General features: G+C 39.9%; 1 protein-coding gene across 7 annotated transcripts in view; it reads right to left on the bottom strand.

Moving 5' to 3' along the window:
- Positions 1 to 2,981: 2,981 nt before the first annotated feature.
- Positions 2,982 to 21,742, bottom strand: part of PPP3CB (protein phosphatase 3 catalytic subunit beta) — a 33,869-nt gene continuing 15,108 nt past the window's right edge. For 2 of the 7 annotated variants that reach the window (XM_072131049.1, XM_072131045.1), the window contains exons 6-15: positions 21,386 to 21,525; positions 21,229 to 21,306; positions 21,034 to 21,128; positions 18,516 to 18,641; positions 18,142 to 18,219; positions 14,874 to 14,900; positions 12,674 to 12,758; positions 10,281 to 10,378; positions 6,252 to 6,281; positions 2,982 to 4,933 (exon numbers count right to left, since the gene is read on the bottom strand). In XM_072131049.1, coding sequence (XP_071987150.1) covers positions 4,764 to 4,933; positions 6,252 to 6,281; positions 10,281 to 10,378; positions 12,674 to 12,758; positions 14,874 to 14,900; positions 18,142 to 18,219; positions 18,516 to 18,641; positions 21,034 to 21,128; positions 21,229 to 21,306; positions 21,386 to 21,525 — 927 coding nt within the window. In that variant the 3' untranslated portion in view covers positions 2,982 to 4,763. The remainder of the gene's footprint in view (positions 4,934 to 6,251; positions 6,282 to 10,280; positions 10,379 to 12,673; positions 12,759 to 14,873; positions 14,901 to 18,141; positions 18,220 to 18,515; positions 18,642 to 21,033; positions 21,129 to 21,228; positions 21,307 to 21,385; positions 21,526 to 21,742) is intronic. The other 5 variants (XM_072131048.1, XM_072131047.1, XM_072131046.1 and 2 more) reach the window with 5 other exon arrangements.

Raw genomic sequence — 21,742 nt, forward strand, 5'->3', positions numbered from 1 at the left:
AGGAATAGGGAAAACCATATAAAGTGTATGTACACAAATGCCAGAAGCCTCACAAACACAATGGAGGAACTGGAACTCTTAATGTTGGAGCGGAAATATGATATAGTGGGTATCAGCGAGACATGGCTGGACAGTAGCTATGACTGGGCTGTTACTATAGGTGGTTTAGGTGCGGAGACGCAAATGCTAATGTGGAGTCCCTATGGGTGGAGAGAAGGGAATAAAATATTACTAGGGGTTTGTTATAAGGCTCCAAATACAATGGAGGCAGCAAAGGAAATGTTAAGTCAAATGGATGCGGCTTCAAAGCAAGGTGAAGTACTAATCATGGGGGACTTCAATTACCCAGATATTGACTGAGGGGCAGAAACATGCTCACAACTAGTCCTGGAGCCAACAAGGGGGGAGGGGGCACTGCTGGACCTTATCCTATCAGGTCTGTTGGTTAGGATATCAAAATTACAGGTTGGGGGAACCTGGGTGATAGTAAAGCGTAATACATAAATTATATTACAATCAACTAAGGGAAGACCTTAAAGGCATGGGACAATGTTCTCAAAGACAAAAGCCAATGTGGTTAACTAGTCTTGTAAGGAAAGCAATAAGCGAGAAAAAACAGGCGTTTAAAAGGTGCTAAAACGTGAAGGTAGCGATGAGGCATTACAGGATTATAGAGAAAAATGAAACCTGTAAAAAAAGCAGATAAAGGCCGCAAAAAAAGAGACAAAATGTGGGATTATTTTTGCTCTCCCTGGCAATATTTCTAAGTATATAAATGATAAGAAACTAAAAACAGAGAGTGTGGGTCCCCTTAGAAATAACATGGGGGTCATGGTGGAAGGAGATGAGGAAAGGGCCAATCTACTGAATGTCGCCTTCTCGACTGTCTTTACCCAGGAAAATCCCCTGGTGGAAGACACAATGAGGAATAATGTAAATTCTCTTTGGAATGTCAACAGTTTAACCCAGGAAGAGGTACGGCGCTGCCTTGCAACCACTTAGATAAAATCACCGGGGCCAGACAGTTATTTTTAATATTTGAATATTCTCTGAGGACTGGTTAAGTTCCACAGGACTCGCGCATAGCAAATGTGGTACCAATATACAAAAAAGGATCAAAATGCGATCCTGGAAACTACAGACCTGTGAGTCTAACTTCTGTGGTGGGGAAAATATTTGAGGGGTTTATTAGATGTTATCCTGGAGTATCTCACTGTCCACAACCTTATAACCCAGCGTCAGCATGGGTTTATGAGAGATCGGTCCTGTCAGACTAATCTGATTGGTTTCTACTAGACCAGACTGGATCTGGGGGACGCTGTGGATGTTGTATATCTGGACCTTTCAAAGGCATTTGACACTGTGCCGCATAAAAGGTTGGTATATAAAATGAGACTGCTGGGAATAGGAGAAAATCTGTGTATTTGGGTAAGTAATTGGCTTAGTGATAGAAAACAGAGGGTCGTCATTAATGGCACATTCTCAGATTGGGTTGAGGTTACCAGTGGAGTGCCACAGGGGTCAGTATTGGGGCCACTTTTTAATATTTTTATTAATGACCTTGTAATGGGTTTACACAGTCAAGTTTCAATATTTGCAGATGATACTAAGCTGTGTAAAGTAATAAATACTGAGGTCGATAGTTTAGCATTACAGAGGGATTTGTGGAAGCTTGAGGAGTGGGCAGAGAAATGGTTGATGAGGTTTAGTGTAGATAAATGTAAAGTTATGCACTTGGGCCATGGAAACAAAAAGTATAATTATGTTCTAAACGGTCAATTACTTGGTAAAACTGGAGCTGAAGGACTTTGGGATATTGGTGGATGGTAAACTTAATAGTGACCAGAGCCAAGCGGCTGCTGCTAAAGCAAATAAAATTATGGGCTCTATGAAGAGAGGAATAGATTCTCATGATAAAGACATAGTTTTGCCCTTATACAAATCCCTGGTCAGACCACACATGGAATATTGTGTACAGTTTTGGGCACCAGTGTATAAAAAGGATATAGTAGAGCTGGAACGGGTGCAGAGGAGAGCAACCAGGATTATTAGGGGAATGGGGGAACTAGAATATAATGACAGATTACAAAATTTGGGATTATTCAGTTTAGAAAAAAGACGACTGAGGGGAGACCTCATTACAATGTACAAATACCTGAACGGACAGTACAAGGATCTTTTTATACCTAGGCCTGTGACCAGGACAAGGGGGCATCCTTTGCGCCTAGAAGACAGGCGACTCTACCATCACCATAGACAAAGGTTCTTTACTGTAAGAGCAGTGAGACTGTGGAAAAAATATCACGGGTTATGGGGATAAAACATTTATTTAATTCTTAAAGGTTGGACTTGCATCTTTTTCCAGCCTTATATACTATGATACTATGAACACTGAAGTACAACGGTGTCCCAATGTTAACACATCAAATTACACTTAAAAAAAAATACACTTTCAAACCAGCCAAATGCATGGTAATATAACAGATGCATTTAAAACCACCTTGTGTGAACACACCTTGAACCAGCACAAAGCGCCCATTGCCAGATCTCCCCAAGTAGCCACTAAAAAGCTGAAGACTAATATCTCACATATAGTTTGCCTTGTATGAGCGCTATTCTTCTCCATGCAAATTACAAAAAGATTAAGAGGATATGCAATAGAAGTAAAAATTGGAACAATTGGACCCAGCGATCAATCACCAACAAGTTATTTTCAAAGTTTACAATGCAAATTTAAAGGAAATCTACCGTGATAATCATGATTATCCAGGGACACTTACCACAGTCACGGTGCCTGGATCTATTATCCATGGTGTCTTTCCTTCCAACATCACTTTTAAAAATTAAGCTAATGAGTCTGAAGGCCCTAGGTGGTGTTACCCGAGCTCCTTAAACATGTCATACCTTTATATCATTCTAGTAATACATCCCAAGGTAAGACGACACTCCTCTCTCTCTGTGCTGACAAACTGCAAGAATCATTTATTGTTAAATACATTTTTGTTTTATTTGGGAGAACATCATACATTATCGCCTGCAAATAGGTTGCATATTGTAGAGGAAGAAGTTTGGCAGTATTGAAGAAACATACATGTTATCATAGAGGGCATACACATCTAGAGAAGGTTCTTGATGGAGAATTATACTCGGTCGTTTTCTTGCAGGGTCATGTGGCCATTTTAAGGTTTGTTTTTTATGCCAGAAGGGATTTTTTTTTTGTTTTCAATTCTAGATTCTTATATTAAAAAGCAAGAGGGCAGGAACATACAAAAATCGACACACTGTTCAGAGCAGCGGCCCATGCACAAAATGTATCGTGTGCTACAGTTTTTATAAAACTTTTTAGATAATTCAGAACATGCATAAAATTCCGACCTGGATGAGGAATATGTACAATTTTGTGAAGCATGGTAATGATCGGGAGGGGGGGGGGCAGGAGGGAGAATGGATTTTTTTTTTCCCCAAGTGATGTTTCAAAGATGAATAGGTAAAATGTCAAAATATATACCAAAAAAATACAATGGAAATCAGTACATTTCATTTGTGGAACAAAAGTAGTAAATTGTTTGGAGTTCAAACTTAGAAAGTCCAGCAAATATCAAAAGAAATGAACATGCAGTCTTGGATCTTACAGTCACTAATGTTGTAACGGTTGGACAGCGCAACTTCCTTATGTTCTGCATAGTTTGGCTGTGCAACGTCTATGCAGAAATAAGCTCAGTAAAAACCCCTTCAGCTACGCCGTCCTGTGATCAGCCATAGAAGCAACTTTAATACTCACAATAAACTAAAGTATCAATAACATCTATGTAACCTATAGATGCACTTTCTGTGCATCATAGGTTTATATATTAAATATTTGCAAAAAAGAAAACATGCATACACAAAATACAATGCCAAGCTTTACAGACTTGATATGAATCAAAATTTACTTTAACAGAATGTACATTGCTCAATTGAAAGTACCCTAGAATGAACAATCATGACTTTTTTTATTTATTTTTTTTTAATTTTAACCTTTTTGAAAATCCTTTATATTTTAAAGGGATGAAAAGAAGAAAAAAAAAAAAATAAATCTCCACAAATTTTGGGCACAAAGTATTGAAATTAAATATATCGCTTTTGATCTGTGTTCAAGTAATAAATGTTCCTATGTAGAAATCTTTTCCGTAATCCGTTAAAACTAAAAAATACAGTGACTATATAATACATAATCAGCAACATCTAAATCGATACACCTGAGGTCAGCGCCAGGAGAGCCAACGCTTATTTTGGCATTGCGCTTTGTAGGATAGCAAAGCGCGTCTCGCAGCCTCGGTATATGTAAGACAAGTCTAATCTTTTAAAGACATTTAATAAACAAATGTCTTTTTTTTTTTTCAATAAATAGCGGATTTAAAGGGATGGACTTAAATTCTGATTTGGGAAAAAATCTAGCTAGTGAACATAATAAACAGATTTCCATTTGTAAACTTAAGTGTCGACAATGATAAGCGTGAGATGCTACACTAGATGCGCCTTCATGAAAAACAGCCCAATGCTTTTCCCATGATTCAAAGCCCATCGACAGGCAAGTTCTGGAATTGCCTTGGTACGAGTCCAGATCTTAGAATTTGGATTTATAGTTTACACACAGTAATCTGCTGCATTTCCCGGGGGCTTTGAGTTGTCTTCTAGTGGCCCTTGGATATTGAAAGCTGTTCTATCACAAAGCATGAATCTAGGACTTCTCAGGCAAGGTGTGAGACATGGAGATGGAGCAGTCACTGGGCGTTGTTGTTACCAGTCCCGTTATTTTCCTTGGCATTTACAGAGTTAATACCGTCTTGCTGCCTGGCGTCTTTCCGGGGAGGCATCCTTTCATTGATCCTGTCCAATCCCTTTGCTTCTTCAAAGCTGCAGATTTTATGTTGTGGAGAGAATCCTCGTATTGCTTAAAATGCAAATGGGAAGAAGTTAGTGAAGGATCAATGTTCTGGAGAGTCACATGTAATATTAATCCTCCCATGAAACAGTGGAAGGAAAAAATGCAAACTTGACCGCAGTCACACACATAAGGCGCGTGCCATCCTCCAGCAAGTTTGGATCCTCTGCACTGAAACTCGGAATCTAGAACCGATTTTCAACTATTATAACAACAAAGAATCTTTGGCAGATTATAACAATAGCATGGGACAATCTGTATCAGAACAGAACTGGCTACAAAGAAAGGGAACGATAATGCCCCATTCATATGTGTGCTTGGAGAATGCCCTAGCGCATCTATATATTAAAGCTGCAGATTAATGAAGGAGGTTACAATAATCCATTTTATGGATGGAATTGCTCTGAAGGGTTTCAAAAAATGACATATGTGGGGAAAAAAAAAAAACAGTTAACGTTTGGGGGAGGGACAGGATTCGTTTAGCGTGTGGCTAGCTTGTAATGCTCTAGAATAAGATCACTAAAGAAAACTATCATATTTAAGGGAATGTGGAGTGATAAAAATTACTACAGAAAGTGGCAAAATAAGGAGGTTTCCTTGCTTCCTCTCAACAGAAAAGGATATATTAAAAGATAAGTTGTTCAGTGTAACCACATCTGTGTGTTGATAGACATCTGTGAAAATGCATTTGTATTCTAGGATTGTAGCTGGACTTTGAGAACGAATGTGCGAGGTCTCTCCCCTGAACATAAAATAGTCACTGCTGTAGCAAGCTGTTCAGTGAAGATCTTGTCAGTGTGTTCCAAGTCCAGATACAAACCCGGAATACAAATGCATGTAACAGTTCTGCTGCTAACAACATACACAAAGGTTACAAAGATGTGCATTAAAAAAAAAAAAAAAAACAAAAAAAAAAACAACACAGATCAGTTTACAAGAGCAGCTGCTTCCACTAGAAGAGAAGGGAATAGCACCTTGCACCACCAGAACAGCTGTACAACCACATAGGAGGAGCAAACCACAATAAATAGGACTTTGGGTCATGCAGAAAGAGAAGAAATGGATCTAGACATATCAGATCTTTCCTTCCACAACACAGAACACAATATACACACAAAAAGTTCTAGTGAAGCGCAAATACAGGATCAAAGAAAAGGAAACAGAGCCAACATACTCTACAAAACCATGCCACAAGGAGGAGAGAAACACAGGGAACAAAGCTGGAGGAGCTCTGGTTGTGCAAGTTCAAACTGGATCAGAACCACATATAACAGTTGACTCCCCAACCCAAAGAAATCTCTGTCGATAGTAGAGACACTAAGCATACCTTTATCAGCCTCAATTGCCTCAACTGTGGCTGTACAGAAGTGAGCAGATGCATGCAAAATGAATGAAAAAGATGAAAAGTGTAAAATCGATAACAAAAAAAAAAGGCAATGACCAATTATAAACCCCCCCCCCACCCTCCAAAAGTCTGTGTCATACATATATTCACTTCTAATACACAGCAGATGCATTTCACACAGCAGGTCAGTAAGATTGAGAGCAAAGATGAAAAGAAAAATGCATGTTACATTAATACATTATGTGGGAAAATGCGGTTTTAGAAATGTTTATGACATGTACAAACAAAAATAACTTTACTCATTACTTGTGCAATTCAACAAAGTAAAAACATTATGATTTGCATAAAATGATGACAGGATAGGTTGTATTTGTAGAGCACCGCTATACGTGCACATAACCCTGCCCGGAACACATAAGGGCCAGTTCACACCTCAAATATCTCATCAGTTATTGTGGGACACAGAACAAGTGCAGGTCTTTCCGTTATACTTTACTTCATGCGATGAAACCTAGAGATGGGATCTGGCCCTTTGAGAAGGACCGGACAGTACAACAGTCCTGCACTCTCTGTTATAGACACGCACTAACCATTCGGTAAGCAAAATAAATATATCAAAACCATCTAGAAGAAATGGATCGTTAGTCACGAGTAATAGATCATCAGTATTAGCAGAAGCAGACCAGGTTTTAGACTGCAGTTACATTGCACTTGCTGCTGGCTTTGGGGCCTGAGCCCAATTCTTGTGTCACTGCATGTGATCATATGACACACAATGCACCGGATCTCATCAGTACCGAGTGGAAACAGTAATGTACATTCATATGTAAACTCTAGGACCATCAGATGTTACCATAATAAATTGTTGAACTGACAGATAAGGGAAATTTGTTATAAGACTGCAGGACGTGTAACTAGACCCTTGCAATGTAGAGTCCAAACCCTTCCACTTGGTGATTCCTTTCTTTCCCCCTCAAGCATAAAAAATTCCACCATCTTGTTCCCCTTCGTGTCCATTGTGCAGACAAGAAACAAATGAGGAGGTCAGACAGACCTTATCTATTCATAAACGCCCACCATGATGGTAAGGGGAACTGCACAGTGTTACATATCAGACACATGATAAGAGGGCAGCAGCAGTACCACATGTCCTGTCGGGGAAATCCCTGCCAAAACCCTCATGTTATAGTTAATGGGTGACCCATCAGAAGTAAAAAGCCTCAGCAGAATCCGGACTATAGCTGGGCCAGTGTCATGTCTACAATACCAGATGACACATCCATCTAAAGTTTCAGCATTCTCCATGTCTTGTTGCTGTACTGATGGTGATCATATCATAGGGCTCTTATTACATCCCCCACCACCGCTATACATTAGTCTGTATGATATTATATGTTGTATGATAACAGCAACAGGCTAGTATATGCTTTGTATAGGTTAGGTTTGTGTACCTTTATATTAAAAATATTCCCTGACCAGTGTTTTACGACTACCACAATCATTGCCAAGGGTATTGCCACTAGATAGTAAAGCTCCTGACAGAGCCTAGACCTGTGAAGATATTATCTGTGTGTATGGGTAAAGATGTTAAAACAGCTTTTCCCTTCCATTACTTTACACCACAAACACAATTTCTTCTTCCCATAACACAATATTGCCCATGGTACCCAAAAGCAAATTTTCTATTTACTAGCCGTCTAGTAGAATTCCTTTAACCTGGTATTTTAAGGATTTAAAAAGCGCTTAATTATCAAATATTGGGGCTTAGGGGTTGGCCACTTTTCCTCATTTTTTAGAAATGTGTGTGGAATTTAAGTTGAATTTGTATGTACGTTGGAACTGTATACTTTATACAGGCAGTCCCCTACTTAAGAACACCCGACCCCTAGTTACAAACGGACCTCTGGAAGTTGGTAATTTACTGTACTTTAATCCCAGGCTACAATAATCAGCTGTAACTGTTATTAAATATGTCTGTAGTTAAGATTTATTGTTAATCCTGGTTCTTATGACAACCCAACATTTTTAAGATCCAATTGTCACAGAGACTGAAAAAAATCTGGTTGGGGGTTACAATTATAAAATATACAGTTCCGACTTACATACAAATTCAACTTAAGAACAAACCTACAGACCCCATCTTGTATGTAACCCAGGGACTGCTTGTAATTGTAACCGCAGGCAGAGTTTTTTTGGCCTCTGACTATCGGATTTTAAAATTGTTGGTTAGTTAGTTACTAACATCCAGAGGTCAGTTTGTAACTAGGGGTCGTCTGTAAGACGGTCGTTCTTAAGTAGAGGACCGCCTGTATCCAGCTTTCTACGGGTAGTGTAAGTACCAACACCTCGGCGCGACAATGCTGTGGCTGCCAAGGGTGTATATCTGGTCGTGCGCATGTTCGGCGAGGATCGGAGGGTACAGTAGCGCAACACAAATGCCCGAGGTACCAGTAACAGGGCATCTTTGTCGCATGCCGGGGGAGGTGCCGGAATTCCCTGCATCCTCCTACCTCGCGGCAATTGGCCGCTTGCATCTGACTCTGGTACTCAATCTTGTGATTGGACAGTAAGGGAGGCTCGTCAGCACTATGCCGGCCGTGCATACCGCACGGATGTTGTGTTAAAGAATACCCTAGAAAAATCTTGCCTAAACTAATGGACCCCTGGAGAATTTCTGGCAAAAATGAAACGCGTAGGGTCCTAGGGTTTAGATGTGCAATTATAGCTGAACATAGGTGTAGATAGCTGCAATCGTATGCACTGGGCTCATCCATCCTGGTAACACAGGCTAAAATTGTCTGAGCAGTAACAGACCAGAAGTGCAACACCCATCAGCTATACCATATGAAAACACAGTGGATGTGACAGTAATCCCAGTCACATCTGTGCTGTGGATTTCATGTTTTCCTATCACTTGTGTCTCACTTTGTTAAGCTGCAGCAGTTGTAACATTGTATTGTAACACTACCAGGCAACAACTGCAGTGATACACAATAGCAGCGATCTGCTGATACAGTCACTCAGTATCAAAAGAAACAAAGCGGCGGAAAGTCACACAAAGTATCTGTCATTCACAGTCTGGTCTAAAATATTTTTAATGAGAGAAATAAAAGCTATGTTTTATTTTTTATAAAATTCACAGTGAACTTTATACAGCTTTCTTGATATATAAACAGGAGGCTTCACATTTTATGTATCAGGAAAGCGGAGCAGATCTCTTAATAGATGTATATTGGTAAATTAACTCATGTTTTTTTGGTAACGAGGGGCAGGCTATTAGGTAAAGTGGCCAACCCCTTTAAAGCAGATAAAATGAAGCAGGATAGAAGATAACCCATTTTATCACAAGTGTTTGATAACGGTCCCGTTGCGGTTTTATCTACCGGATTAAAGGAACTTCCGTCAAACTCCTTTTATAGTAATTTAATGTTACATATAGTATTTGTTGTTCCTTGTACGCCATGTGAGATACCCTTACAAGACACGACATTACTTATAAAGAGAAGTACATTGCAATTCCTAGAACACATGTCAATCCACATGAACCCTTAAAGGAGAAAATGTCTATTGGTTAAACAGAAATCGAGTGTTATACACATACTGCAGAATTATCATGGAAAGGCCAGAAAACCCCACACACTTTGAATGGAGAGGACAGAACACCTCACCAGAAGACATGTATTTACATAGAAGACTTGACGTAACACTTTGGCACATACTACCAGGGTACAAAACTATAAATTACTGAGATTTGGCATCAGACAATGGGATTAGTCTAGTTTAAATTAATCATTAAATAGTTTTCCCATTATTAATCTAATAGGAAACTGCTAGAAAAACTTTGTACTCTGGTAAGGATGTCCAGACCTCATTGCATAGTAACAAGTGACTGTGCAGTGCTCTAGCATAAGCTGGAAAGACAGGAAAGCAGCAGAAATCCCCAGCGTGTGTTATGTATGGGGTCGCATAGAGTGTGTGTTGTGTGCGGTACAGCAAGCCGTTTGTCATTACCACTTTGTAATGTCTGGCGTCCTCCGGCCAGCACCCCACTGGGCAGCATTCCAGTTGGGGTTAAACCCTTCAGTGTCAGAACACTTTCACTTTCCTCCCTAGAAGACAAGACAGAGATAACACCTGGATCAGAGGATGAACACAGATATTACACACACAGTAACCAGGTCTGGAGAGCAGGCAAAGTGCACACAGAGGAAATGTAACACTCTGCCCATTACAGACGGCAGACACCACATGCTGGGACAGCTTCACAATCAAGAGAGAGTCAACCATAAGAGAGGTAGATGCTTTTTTAAATGATATATTCCCAGGTAAGGGGGAACTACAGACCTGAATCACTGATTAGAGGATATACAGACCTATACGTACTACAGCAGGGTGACACTGGTATATTACTTGCTGTAACTGAAAAATACATTTCTTCCTATTCCTCATTAATCCCAAGATTGCGATCCATAGGGATCACAGCTCAGTATAGCAACTGAAAACATTAGGGATCACTTTAACCTTAGGACCGGGATGAGTAACCTTTGGCACATGAGAACACCACTCAGTAAATGCGGTGGCTGTACACATTATGTAATGGTGGTCACATCCCGACAATTTAGCAGGATCCTTAAACAGTCAAATTGCTATGATGAGATTATAACCCCCAAACCTACTATCTGGGGGGAAACAGGGTTATAGCATCCAACGTGTGTTGTATTTAATCTCCAGAGGTGTCTGCAGAGGAAATATAGACTCATTAGAGGGAGGAGGGTAATGAGCACTGCTGAGGGTCTAGATAACACAGCCCTGTTACACTGTACATACAGATAAGGCTCTGAATCTCATCTATCATGTCCTGGAAACTCATTTAAGACATTTTTGTAGCATTTTATGCCAGGTAATCGGAATTAAGTGGTGCAAAACACAATAAACATACAAGGAGGTCAAGAATCTTTTGTCCTAAAGTATAAAGGGAAAAAAAAAAAAAGAGAAGAAAAGATCCGAAAGATCATGCAGCACAAGGTGTCAAGATATGCTCCAATTTATAGGCAAGATGCAATCCTGAGCATTGTACCCACCCATCAGCCGTCCACTCTATGTTACTGACGTCTAGAGTAATCCCACGAAGGACGTCTGCACCAGCTCATTCCAAGGTAAGTAACCAAGGAAAAATATACCAACGTTGGGTGTTAGCTGTTCCCATAAAACAGTTTTGACAATTTCTGATAACCAAGACTTCATTTTACTTCTCTAACAATTTAACATGAGATAATCATTAGAAAGTCATCCTGTCCAAAACCCTGCAGCTGACATTTTTTCCAGCCTAATACGGTATGTATTAGATAGCACTGCACATACAACTATGGCGCCACATGAAACCATTAAAAAAAATATATAAGTAAAATGTACCGTATTTTTCGGACTATAAGGCGCAGAAAAAATCCTTTGATTTTCTCAGAAATCAAAGGTGCGTCTTATAGTCCAGTGCGCCTTATATATGAACCGTCCTTACAGACAACAGCTGCCTTGAACTGTGCACAGGTCTGCCACCTGCTGGTCATTCATCCTCATAATCCGATGGGCCTTATATATGAACCTAGATGTTTTAGCAGGCATTTATTGATGGTGCGCCTTATAAAAGAGTAAAAATGTTGTCTGTGAGGATGCATTTGGAAAATATGAGAGAAATGACAAACAACCTAACATCGCCTCTGAAGGTTACATATCACCTCTGAAGGTGGCCAAACCATTTTGCAGGTATAAAGCCTCTTTCACACACGTGTTTCTAACATGCAGGCGCTTTCAATGTTTAATGTTTTTGTTTTGTTTTTTACATACACGCAAGTAACTCTCGGCAGGCTCTTCTTTTGCTAGTAAAACACGTGAAAAACATTTACTGTCAGATTTTGTCAAAGTCTGACCCTACTTGCAAGGATCCTAATTGAGGAATGTCCTCCCTCACCCCCATGAATGTGTGGGCTTCAGATGTGCTGGTGGCTGCGGTTTCCTGGTACCTATTGGCACAAGCTAAGCCTCAGGTGGTGCCGTGGGCCGCATTCACACATGGGGAGGCGTTATCCCTGAACACAAACCGCGAGTTGGCCATTAAGTGTTAAAAATAGTGATAAGTCGTCAATGGCAGCACAGTGGCTTAGTGGTAAGCACTACAGCCCTGCAGCGCCGGGGTCCAGGGTTCCACCCAGGTCAATGTCTGCAAAGAGTTTCCTCCAACTCCTTTGGTTTCCTCCGACACTCAACATACTGGTGGGTTGATTAGATTGTGAGCCCCATGGGGACAGGGACCGATCATGGCAAGCTCTGTGCAGTGCTGTGTAATCGGTATGTGCTACATAAATAAAGGAATTATCATCATCATAAAGAAGCATCGCCATAGGACTTACCTGAGCACAGAGAAGACCCTCGCCATCTTTCCAATCGCCCGGATTTTGTTCCTGATGATTTCTTTTCGGGCTGCAGCTGTACCTACTTTCAATGGAATAAGGAAAAATCTCAAGCTCAGGAATAGACGTTTTTACAGAAGATAACAACAAGTGTTACACAAATTTCAACACGCCACCACACACTTTTCAAAGTTTGTGTTCACAAACTTACAATTGTTTTGGTTAAGTACACCGATAAAAGCAAAATAAAAACAAACCAGAGCTAAAAAAAAAAGAAAAAACACCGACTGCAGAACTGTGGGGTGGGGGTGGGGGATCCATTCTTGCGGTCATGAGCTTCAGTCAATTGTAGATTTGTATAATGTGAACAGGTGACATTCAGAGGACAAAGCTGGAGTGTTAAAACATTGAATGATCCTTGATAAGCACAGAAATGTATGTGGAAGAGATTTACACGGAACATAACTACGGGTTAACGGGCGTTTGGACAAAAATGATGTAATTTGCCTTCTGTATTTCATTTTTCTAGTCCACTCAACTGTAATGAGAACAAAATGTAGAACATTGTAGGTAGATGCACATGTGTAATGTCAGCTAGAGTAGTAGCTTTATTTAATCCCAATTCAGTATCAGTATGAGGCAATGTTTATGGCAGTACTACAGCTCCATACATGTTACAAGTTGTACAGATCTCTTCTTATATGACATACAAGCCTATGGGCGCCACCATTGCTGCCTGCAGATAACTTATTTATAGTTATATAAAAAAAAAAAAAGTTAATGGGATTTCTACCATAAAAAGCAGCCCATTGAACTGCACAACTACAATATGAAGGGTTTCCAAGGCAAACAGCATAAATCAGCAAGACTTGGAGCTCTCTAGAAGGCGGCCTAGCTGTGCTACATAGACAAGGCTCTGCTGTGTGCATGAGGCCTCCTGCTCAAGGTCGTGCGCTTCATCCAGGTGAAGCCCCGAGCCTGATGGAGAAGGGGGGTGTTGAGTGCTTCTCACCTCTACATGGGAAGCTGAGCAGCCGTGTTGCAAATCCAAGAAACTTTTCAGTGGTGGTGATCTAGGTGCCCATTACAATCTGATGAGTCATAGCTTTTTATGAAACTAGAGGCATCGCTTCATACAGGATAGAATAGGGATTCCTTCTGGAATCTATTATACCTTGTGTATATGTCTGTGATGAGAACATTCCATTTTAACTAATGACTCACTACGGGCAGATTCACACGACTGTGCCCTGGTTGGATTTCATGGACCAACCAAATGCATCACTGTGATATATGATGCAGGGAGTCCCTTCCCTGGCATTGGTCAATTTGTGAAATGCAGCCGGTGCACAGTTCCTCTCCATGTACCACAGTCCTTTGCGGTCGAGTGTTCACTCTTGAATGTTCCAATAATGTCAAAATTAACTTTTCATAGTAAAAAAAGGAAAATTGTATCAACAAATAAGTAATACAGTATGCACAGACAATTGCTGCATCTAGAAAAAAAAAATAATGCCTAGGTTTTATCTTCTAACAGGAATATGTATAACCCCCCCCCCCCCAAAAAAAAAAAAAGAAAATACAGATCAACATAAAAGATGAATACATTAGGCTATTGTGGTCTATGATAATAATTCTTATACTAAAGATATACAATTACTTTACTCATCTCTGACTAATATAGCAACAGCGCATCCAGTCTCCCTCCCCAGAATCCCTCACACAACAATCTATATAAAGTGATAAATATTGTTTGAGAACACATACATGCAGAATGTAAAAGGGAAAAGAAAAAAAGGTAAGTACTAAAACCATGAAGCAGATTCACACACAGGTGAGAATGTCCCCCACCCCAGTCATGCAGGGCCCACAATACAGATTGTAAGATACGGGACAAGGAGGATGGACTCTACGAATGGAGGGAATAGAAAGAAACATAGAAGAGAAAATGCCATGCACAGAAAGACAGATGTCTAGGAATATGACTTCTGACAATGCAAAAAACGCAAATTAAATACAAAATGCTTGCGGTAAAAAAATTTAAAAAAAAAGTCTGAGCGATTAAAAAGGAAGAAAATAAAATAAAAAAGATGCTACACTGGATAAACATGTAACATCATTTCAATGTCTCGTGTAGCAACTTCAAAAAAAAACTGGGAAGGTCATATTTCAAAACAATGGAGCTCTGTCTGGTCTGTACCTTTTCTATTGCCATATATGAGTCGTTCTTCAGATGGAGAGTCCAGAAAAAAAGGAAGTGAACGATGGAGAAATAGGTGAGTGAGACAAATAATAAAAAAAAAAATAAAGATATTTTACTTGGCAGCAGCAAGAATGAGGGTGGACTGGCAAAAAAAAGGAAAGGAGGAAAAACTGCAACTCTGGGACTCTGGATAATAGTGGCAAGAAATTGATAAGATAGCAGGGCACAAGAATTTACAGGTTGTTAACCCCTTAATGGCCACAGAGCCATCACGTGCGGTTATAGGTGTCACTAGACTACATCAGTGGGGGGTTAAGTGGAGAATATCTAATAAAAGTGCAAGTATCTAGAAAGGCGAAGGTTACACATCTTTACATGCCATCAGCAGCGCAAGATTTCGGATCACGGGATAATTTGTTTAATTAAGAAAAAAAAAAAAACAGCACCCAAAGTGGGAATATAGTATAAAACAGAGTGACAGCCTGCGTCACTTGCCTGCTATTATAATATGGAAGGCAGACTGCATTAAAAAAATAAATAAATATTAGAGAAAGTTTTGCATGGGAATGGGGACATAGTAACAGCGTTCTGTGCGATGGTGAAATGGTCACTATTCTAGCAATGCAAATACTAACATACAATGATCATGACAGATCCGGACATGTGGTAGCACCAGGGAATAGAAGAAGCTGAATTATACGCCAGCACAGCAAGTCAAGCAGGCATTTGTGCTTTACAATATTGCACCAAGAAGTGGGAATGTGTAAGACAGACAGCGGTGCACTGTACAGATGGCGGCTGCTCTCAGGACATCGTTTTTTCATTAGGTATAAATATATACATGCCCATCAGAATTCACACTACATTTACATTTCACAGTTTAGAAAAGGACTATGGGCACATAGATTTATACTGTGATCCGAAGTGAAGACAGAGGTTAAGCTAGTAACAGCAGCTGATACACAAGAATATTCTAATGACCACATTCTCCCACAAGAAAAAGACACAAATACTGAAGGCAAAGAATACAATTACTTTGGAAATTTACATCACAAATGTAATGTGTAAAGTGGTTTTCCTAATGACACTCACAATCTAGATAATAAATGCTTGATCCCCGAGGAGCCCCCACGACCATCCATTCAGGGCTCTAGATTTCCCCCATTCCTCCTCACAGCGCAACTACATTGAGGAACCATTAGAACGGAGCAGTGGATCCTGCATTTGCCCGCTACTCCGTTCAGTTCTTATTTTTTCTTTTGTTCATTTATATCTGATATGATTGTTCTGTCATTGATTATACTGTACTCTGCTGCTGTAACACTGTGAATTTCCCCACTGAGGGACTAATAAATTATCTTGTAAGAGTTAAAAGGGGTTGAAAAACATGGCTGCTTTCTTCCAAAAACAGCTCCACACCGGACCCTGGGTAGTGCGCCCAAGCTCTTTTTGACCTGTTTTAATTAAGATAATTGGTAAAACCGGTCAAAAATGCATGCTTTTCAGAAAAAAATGCATGCGTTTTTTAACGGATTGCTTAAAAACGGCCCAAAACTCCATGTGTGCCGCCGGCCTGTCTACACACGTTGTCACGAACGGCCCTCGTGATCAGAGAATGAGGGCCTTTCGTGACACACATCTCCTAGACTTACCGGCCCAAACGCTGTAAGTTCAGCTGCTCTGCATTTGGATTCACTTAATTAGGAAAACCCAGCAGTTTGCTTGCATGAAAAAATTCATACTGCCTGAGGCTGCGGTCACACATGCCGCTAGCACTGCTAGCGGCATGTGTGATTGTGGCCTTAGGTCACGCTCACATATGTGAGCGAAGACTGAGTGTGGTCATGCAGTGAGGAGGAAAGGGGTAAGCAAGACCACTGATTGATTGATTCTCCGATCATCACTAAACTTATCACCTAACCTGTATATTAAATGTACAATTGTGTAGTTAAAAAGAAAAAAAAAAAAAAGGATGAAAAAAAAAAAAAGGAAAGATAAAAACATTTTTTGTTTAATGTTATTCTAAAACAGGAAACCCAACATCACAGCAAGAGATTGTTCTACTTGTGACAGCAACAAAATAATCATTAAGTGAGAAAAAAAATGATACATAAACTATACACTTCTCCCACTTTAGGTTTTTTTTAAAAAAGTTAGGTCTCTGTTCACATTCTGTTTAGAGGTCAGGTCAGAGAAAAGGGTTGCCATATAAAGGTTACAATGTATCAATCTGTATAGGCCATGTTGTATGGCACTGTAAAGCCTACTACATCATTCTATCAAGCAAAATAAATTGTGACAATAGCTTTCCATATGTTCACTACATAATGTGAACAAAGCCCAAATAGTCTCCACCACTGCCACTTCAGGACTTTCTGCCAAAGTACATAGTGTTGGCATGGGAAATCCTTCATTATCCCCCTACCCCCTCAGACTCCACATTTTGTTTTCAGAGTTTTGTGACCTTTTACAGCCAACCACTGATTGGTTGATTGTCACATTTCCATGGGGGAGCACTGAATGCAGTCATCAACAAGGACCACGGAAGATTTGGCCCAGTAGTACTTGGCCATACATGAAGTTGCTGACCAGACACCTTGTTTAAAAAAAGCTAAGGACATGAAGGGGATGATGTGGAAAGCTGTGATCCCGATTTTCTCCACATCCCATAAGGAAATTCAGAGGAGGGCAAATTTAAACCAATGACTTTGGTTTTGTTGATCTCAAAGATCTCTTGAATAATATTTTAAGTGATTTACAGCACAATTCATATCACGTAATGATTTCTGGTACATTACAAAAGGTGGATAATAAATGCAAGTCATTCTGCCATAAAGAAGATCATACAAAAGGGAGGTTCAACAGAGAATCTAAAATAGAGCTAAAAGGTGAGCTTAACTGGACTTTAATGTATGGAAGGTTTCCTTAAGTTACAATAACAAGGGGCCCTAAGAGACTGACTGCTGCATTGTTTATCCGAAGTTTGATAACGGAAGGGGGAATGGGACCTGTCAAACACTGGTGTGAACTGAGCTTTATCAATTTATAGGACGGTACCCCTTTAAAGTTATATTCTCATATAGCTGAATAATGTAGAAAAAAAAAAATTTCACAGTCATGAATTCAATCTATAGTCATAGGTTAAACTATTTAATTTAAGGCTTAAGGAAAACCCCAACAACACAATAAATGCTTAATGTGTCACCAATAGGAGTTTAGGGTAGAACCCACTGATAGTAACTAAAAAAAATTGCAAAGTTCCTACCGTCAAACTGGTCTTCTCCTTCAGTCATTAATTCATCGTCTGAGCAAATACTCAGAACGTTCACAAGCATCTCTGTTACTGTATAACCAGAAGAAAAATGGTTTACACATTAGAGGAAGCATCACAGATATATAATTACATAATGCTGTTGAATAATCTGAATAATCATACAACCGCAAATTAATTTTCTTTTACATTAAGATTAATAAGAATAACGTCAGGAAGGTAAAAGATGGCACAACGTATCTAGTGATGTAATTGTACGGATGAGAAATTAAGAACAGAAACAAAATATCACACATGTAGTAAATGGACAATTTTTACCCAAATATAAATTTATTTCCAACTAAAATGTAAAGTGATCATTGCTTTACCTTTTTCACCAACAAAGGGCAAGGACCAGGTGAAGACGTCCATGAAGTTGGGCAGCCAGTACGGGTGCGGGGAGCAGTTAAACTGTCGGATGTTCATCACATTATTTTCATATTTTAATACAGCAGCTGCAATGGTAGTGGGGAAATCATTAGAGGCAGAAACCCCCTAAAACGAACCATAAAAGCAATTAATTTTTCATTTTCACTGTCAATTGATCAGGAAGGAGCCAGCAGTAGAAAGTCGTTTTTTTTTTTTTTAGCAAATGTCACCAGTAAATAGCCCGCCGGCCCCCCAGTATATAGCCCGCCAGCCCCTCAGTATATAGCCCGCCAGCCCCTCAGTATATAGCCCGTCAGCCCCTCAGTATGCCAAACATATAAAAAAATAAAGTCAGTACTAGCCTTGCCAACACCCCCCACGGGTCTTCTCTCCTGCTGTCCAGCAGCGGCAGGTCCATGCGACTCTTGCGGCGCACAACAACTGCTGCTGCTACCGGACGAAAGAAGAGAAAACCTGCGGGGTGCGTCAGAAAGGAGAGTATTTTCTTTTCTTTTTTTTTTTTACTGAAGTGTAAGCAGAGTTTGGGGGTTTCAGCTCATTTTTTGTGCTGAAAAACTCTGCTTATACTCGAGTATATACAGTATATAATTCTATGTTCTACACATGATAATAGGGCTCTGTCAAACCCCAATAAACAGTAATTCAGTAATATGCTTTACAGTAGTCTGTTGGCCAAAGCAGCAATTCAGAATTACAGTGGTCCATGAGGCAAGCACTATGCACATAGAGGGATTTAGTGGTGTTGAACCCCCCTATCTCACTTGTTCGCGGGTTGTCCGAGTTTTGAAAAAAAAAATATATGTGGCCGAGAGCGGGCTGCCTAAAACAATAAAGCTGTACTTACCTTCCGGTGCCCTCCGGTATCCAGCGCTGTGTCGCTCTGGGCGCCATGTAAACAAACTGCATTCAGCTTCCGGCCGGACACGACAACCTTTCGGCCCCCATGCACAATGCTGTGTATAGGGACGGATAGGCATACCCGGCCACGGCCGGCCGGAAGCTGAATCCAGCGCTGCTCCGGCGGCCATGGTTGTTTACATGGCGCCCGGACCGGAGCGACAGTAGCGCTGGATACCGGAGGGCACCGGAAGGTAAGTACAGCTTTATTATTTTAGGCAGCCCGCTCTCGGCCACACATATATATATATATATATATATATATATATATATATATATATATATTTTTTTTTTTAAACTCTGACAACCCCTTCAAGGTGGTGACAGCTGCATCCTCTACTAAATCTTGAGCTTAAATATAAACCCTTACCAAATTTGTATGATAAAATTAAGAATGGTTTACAGCACATTTTTGGGAAATTGTACCACAAGTCAGCCAACTTTTAGGAGGTGCAAAGTTAGACTAGACTATTCTTAAACTACGCCGTATTTAGCATCCAGCATTGTATACTATGATATATGTGGTACAGCACAAGCCTGTCCAGACAGATACTTTAGATAAATCTACCCAAAGCCTTTAAAATGTGTTTCTGGGTTATTGATATTGAGCCATTTAATAAATAGTTTAGCAATATCAGATAGCTGGGCAAAACCTAGCACCCCAGCAACCAGCTTTTCACAAACTAGGTGTTAATCAGATATGGATAACCTATCCTTTGGATAATTTATCAATATCATTAACACAGAAAAACACCAAGTCCATAATGCTAGATATGGAATATCCAGTGAACTTGAAAAGCTACATTCACATCACAATTTTTGTATATGTTCAGTGAATAGACCAGAAAAGCTCCCGGCATATAAACTGAACATATCAACAAAGGCGGAGGCTTGCTTTTTGCACAGTATATGTCACTTCCAGCAGGAAACAATGGATGACCAAACTGCTCAGTTTTGGAGAGAAGAGAGTACTCTCAGTTAAGGACATTAGGGGCCATGGGGAAATGATGCAACAATATGGCCTACATTTCCCGACACCACAGAGCGCACGCTGTGGGAGTTTCTCCAATTAAGTAACTCTCCCTATAAAGGACAGTCAAGTTATTCAGGAAATACCCTGGACAATCACTAGCATCTGCAAATGTTCACTTTCAGGGGAAAGATGACGAATCACACTATGGGATTCCCACTCCTACTCTTTCAAGCCAGATGATAAATCCCACTCTATGAGCACACAGTGGGATATGATCGTGCACTCCATTGTGGCAGCTTTTCTCATAAAAGTGTGTTTGCAAAGACACACCAAAGTTAGGAGCTGTAAGCAGGACTCCAGTAAATGTACTGATCTAAATATCTGTATACCAACTATGGGACATCCTTACATTATATTTCTATCTAATGCAGCGATTCCCGTCCTCTGCACTGTGGGATTTGGCCACCATATACACGTATAAGCATGTATACTCTGACTGCACACGTCTGCAAGAGCCCTTACTGCTACCTTCTGAGGGAATTTAAGCAATTATAGATATCAGCGAAAAAAAAAAATAATAAGCATACCTTTATTATTATAGACATCTAAGTAGTTAGGAGCTGAAAATATTGTTATTAAAGAAGGAAACCCCGTTGTTTGACTTTTTCTGTACATTCGATAACTGCATTAAAACAAAAAAAAAATATATTTTACCATAAACAGAAAGGCCAAAAACGACAGTAAAATGACTGAATTCTATACATTACAGAATATAGTCTTACCCAGCATCTTGTGCTTCGTGCGCTCTGATGATTGACAGCAAATTGTTAGTAAGCAAAAACTCACATACAGCTGGGTAACTGCAAACAAGAAGAAAAAACTCAATATGATATACAGTCCAAATTATGGTGCCTTTGGCGATGGAAAGAGGTCACATACCTATAAAAGTAAGAGCATCCTCTGACTGTATTATGACTGAAGTGTTCCTGTGACTTCTCGTTACCAAAATCTTCTGATGGGTCTGACCACAATAAGTCGCACATGGGGCCAAACGCTGGAGGTTCTTTGAACCTGTCTAACTACAACCAGGACAGTATACACATGTTACAATACTGATGTAAGAGCAACTCTCTAATAAGTCAATTGGAAAAGAAGTCAATGATTTGTATCAAGTATAAAATTTGTTAAAAGAATAAAAAAAAAAAAAAAGGAAAATCAAACAAGTTTATCAATATCTCAGCTTACATACTAGAGTTAAAGAGGACCTGTCACCCAAATTTTCGTCACTAGGAGCTG

Source organism: Engystomops pustulosus, chromosome 11 (genome assembly GCF_040894005.1).
Source record: "Engystomops pustulosus chromosome 11, aEngPut4.maternal, whole genome shotgun sequence".
Lineage (NCBI taxonomy): Eukaryota > Metazoa > Chordata > Amphibia > Anura > Leptodactylidae > Engystomops > Engystomops pustulosus.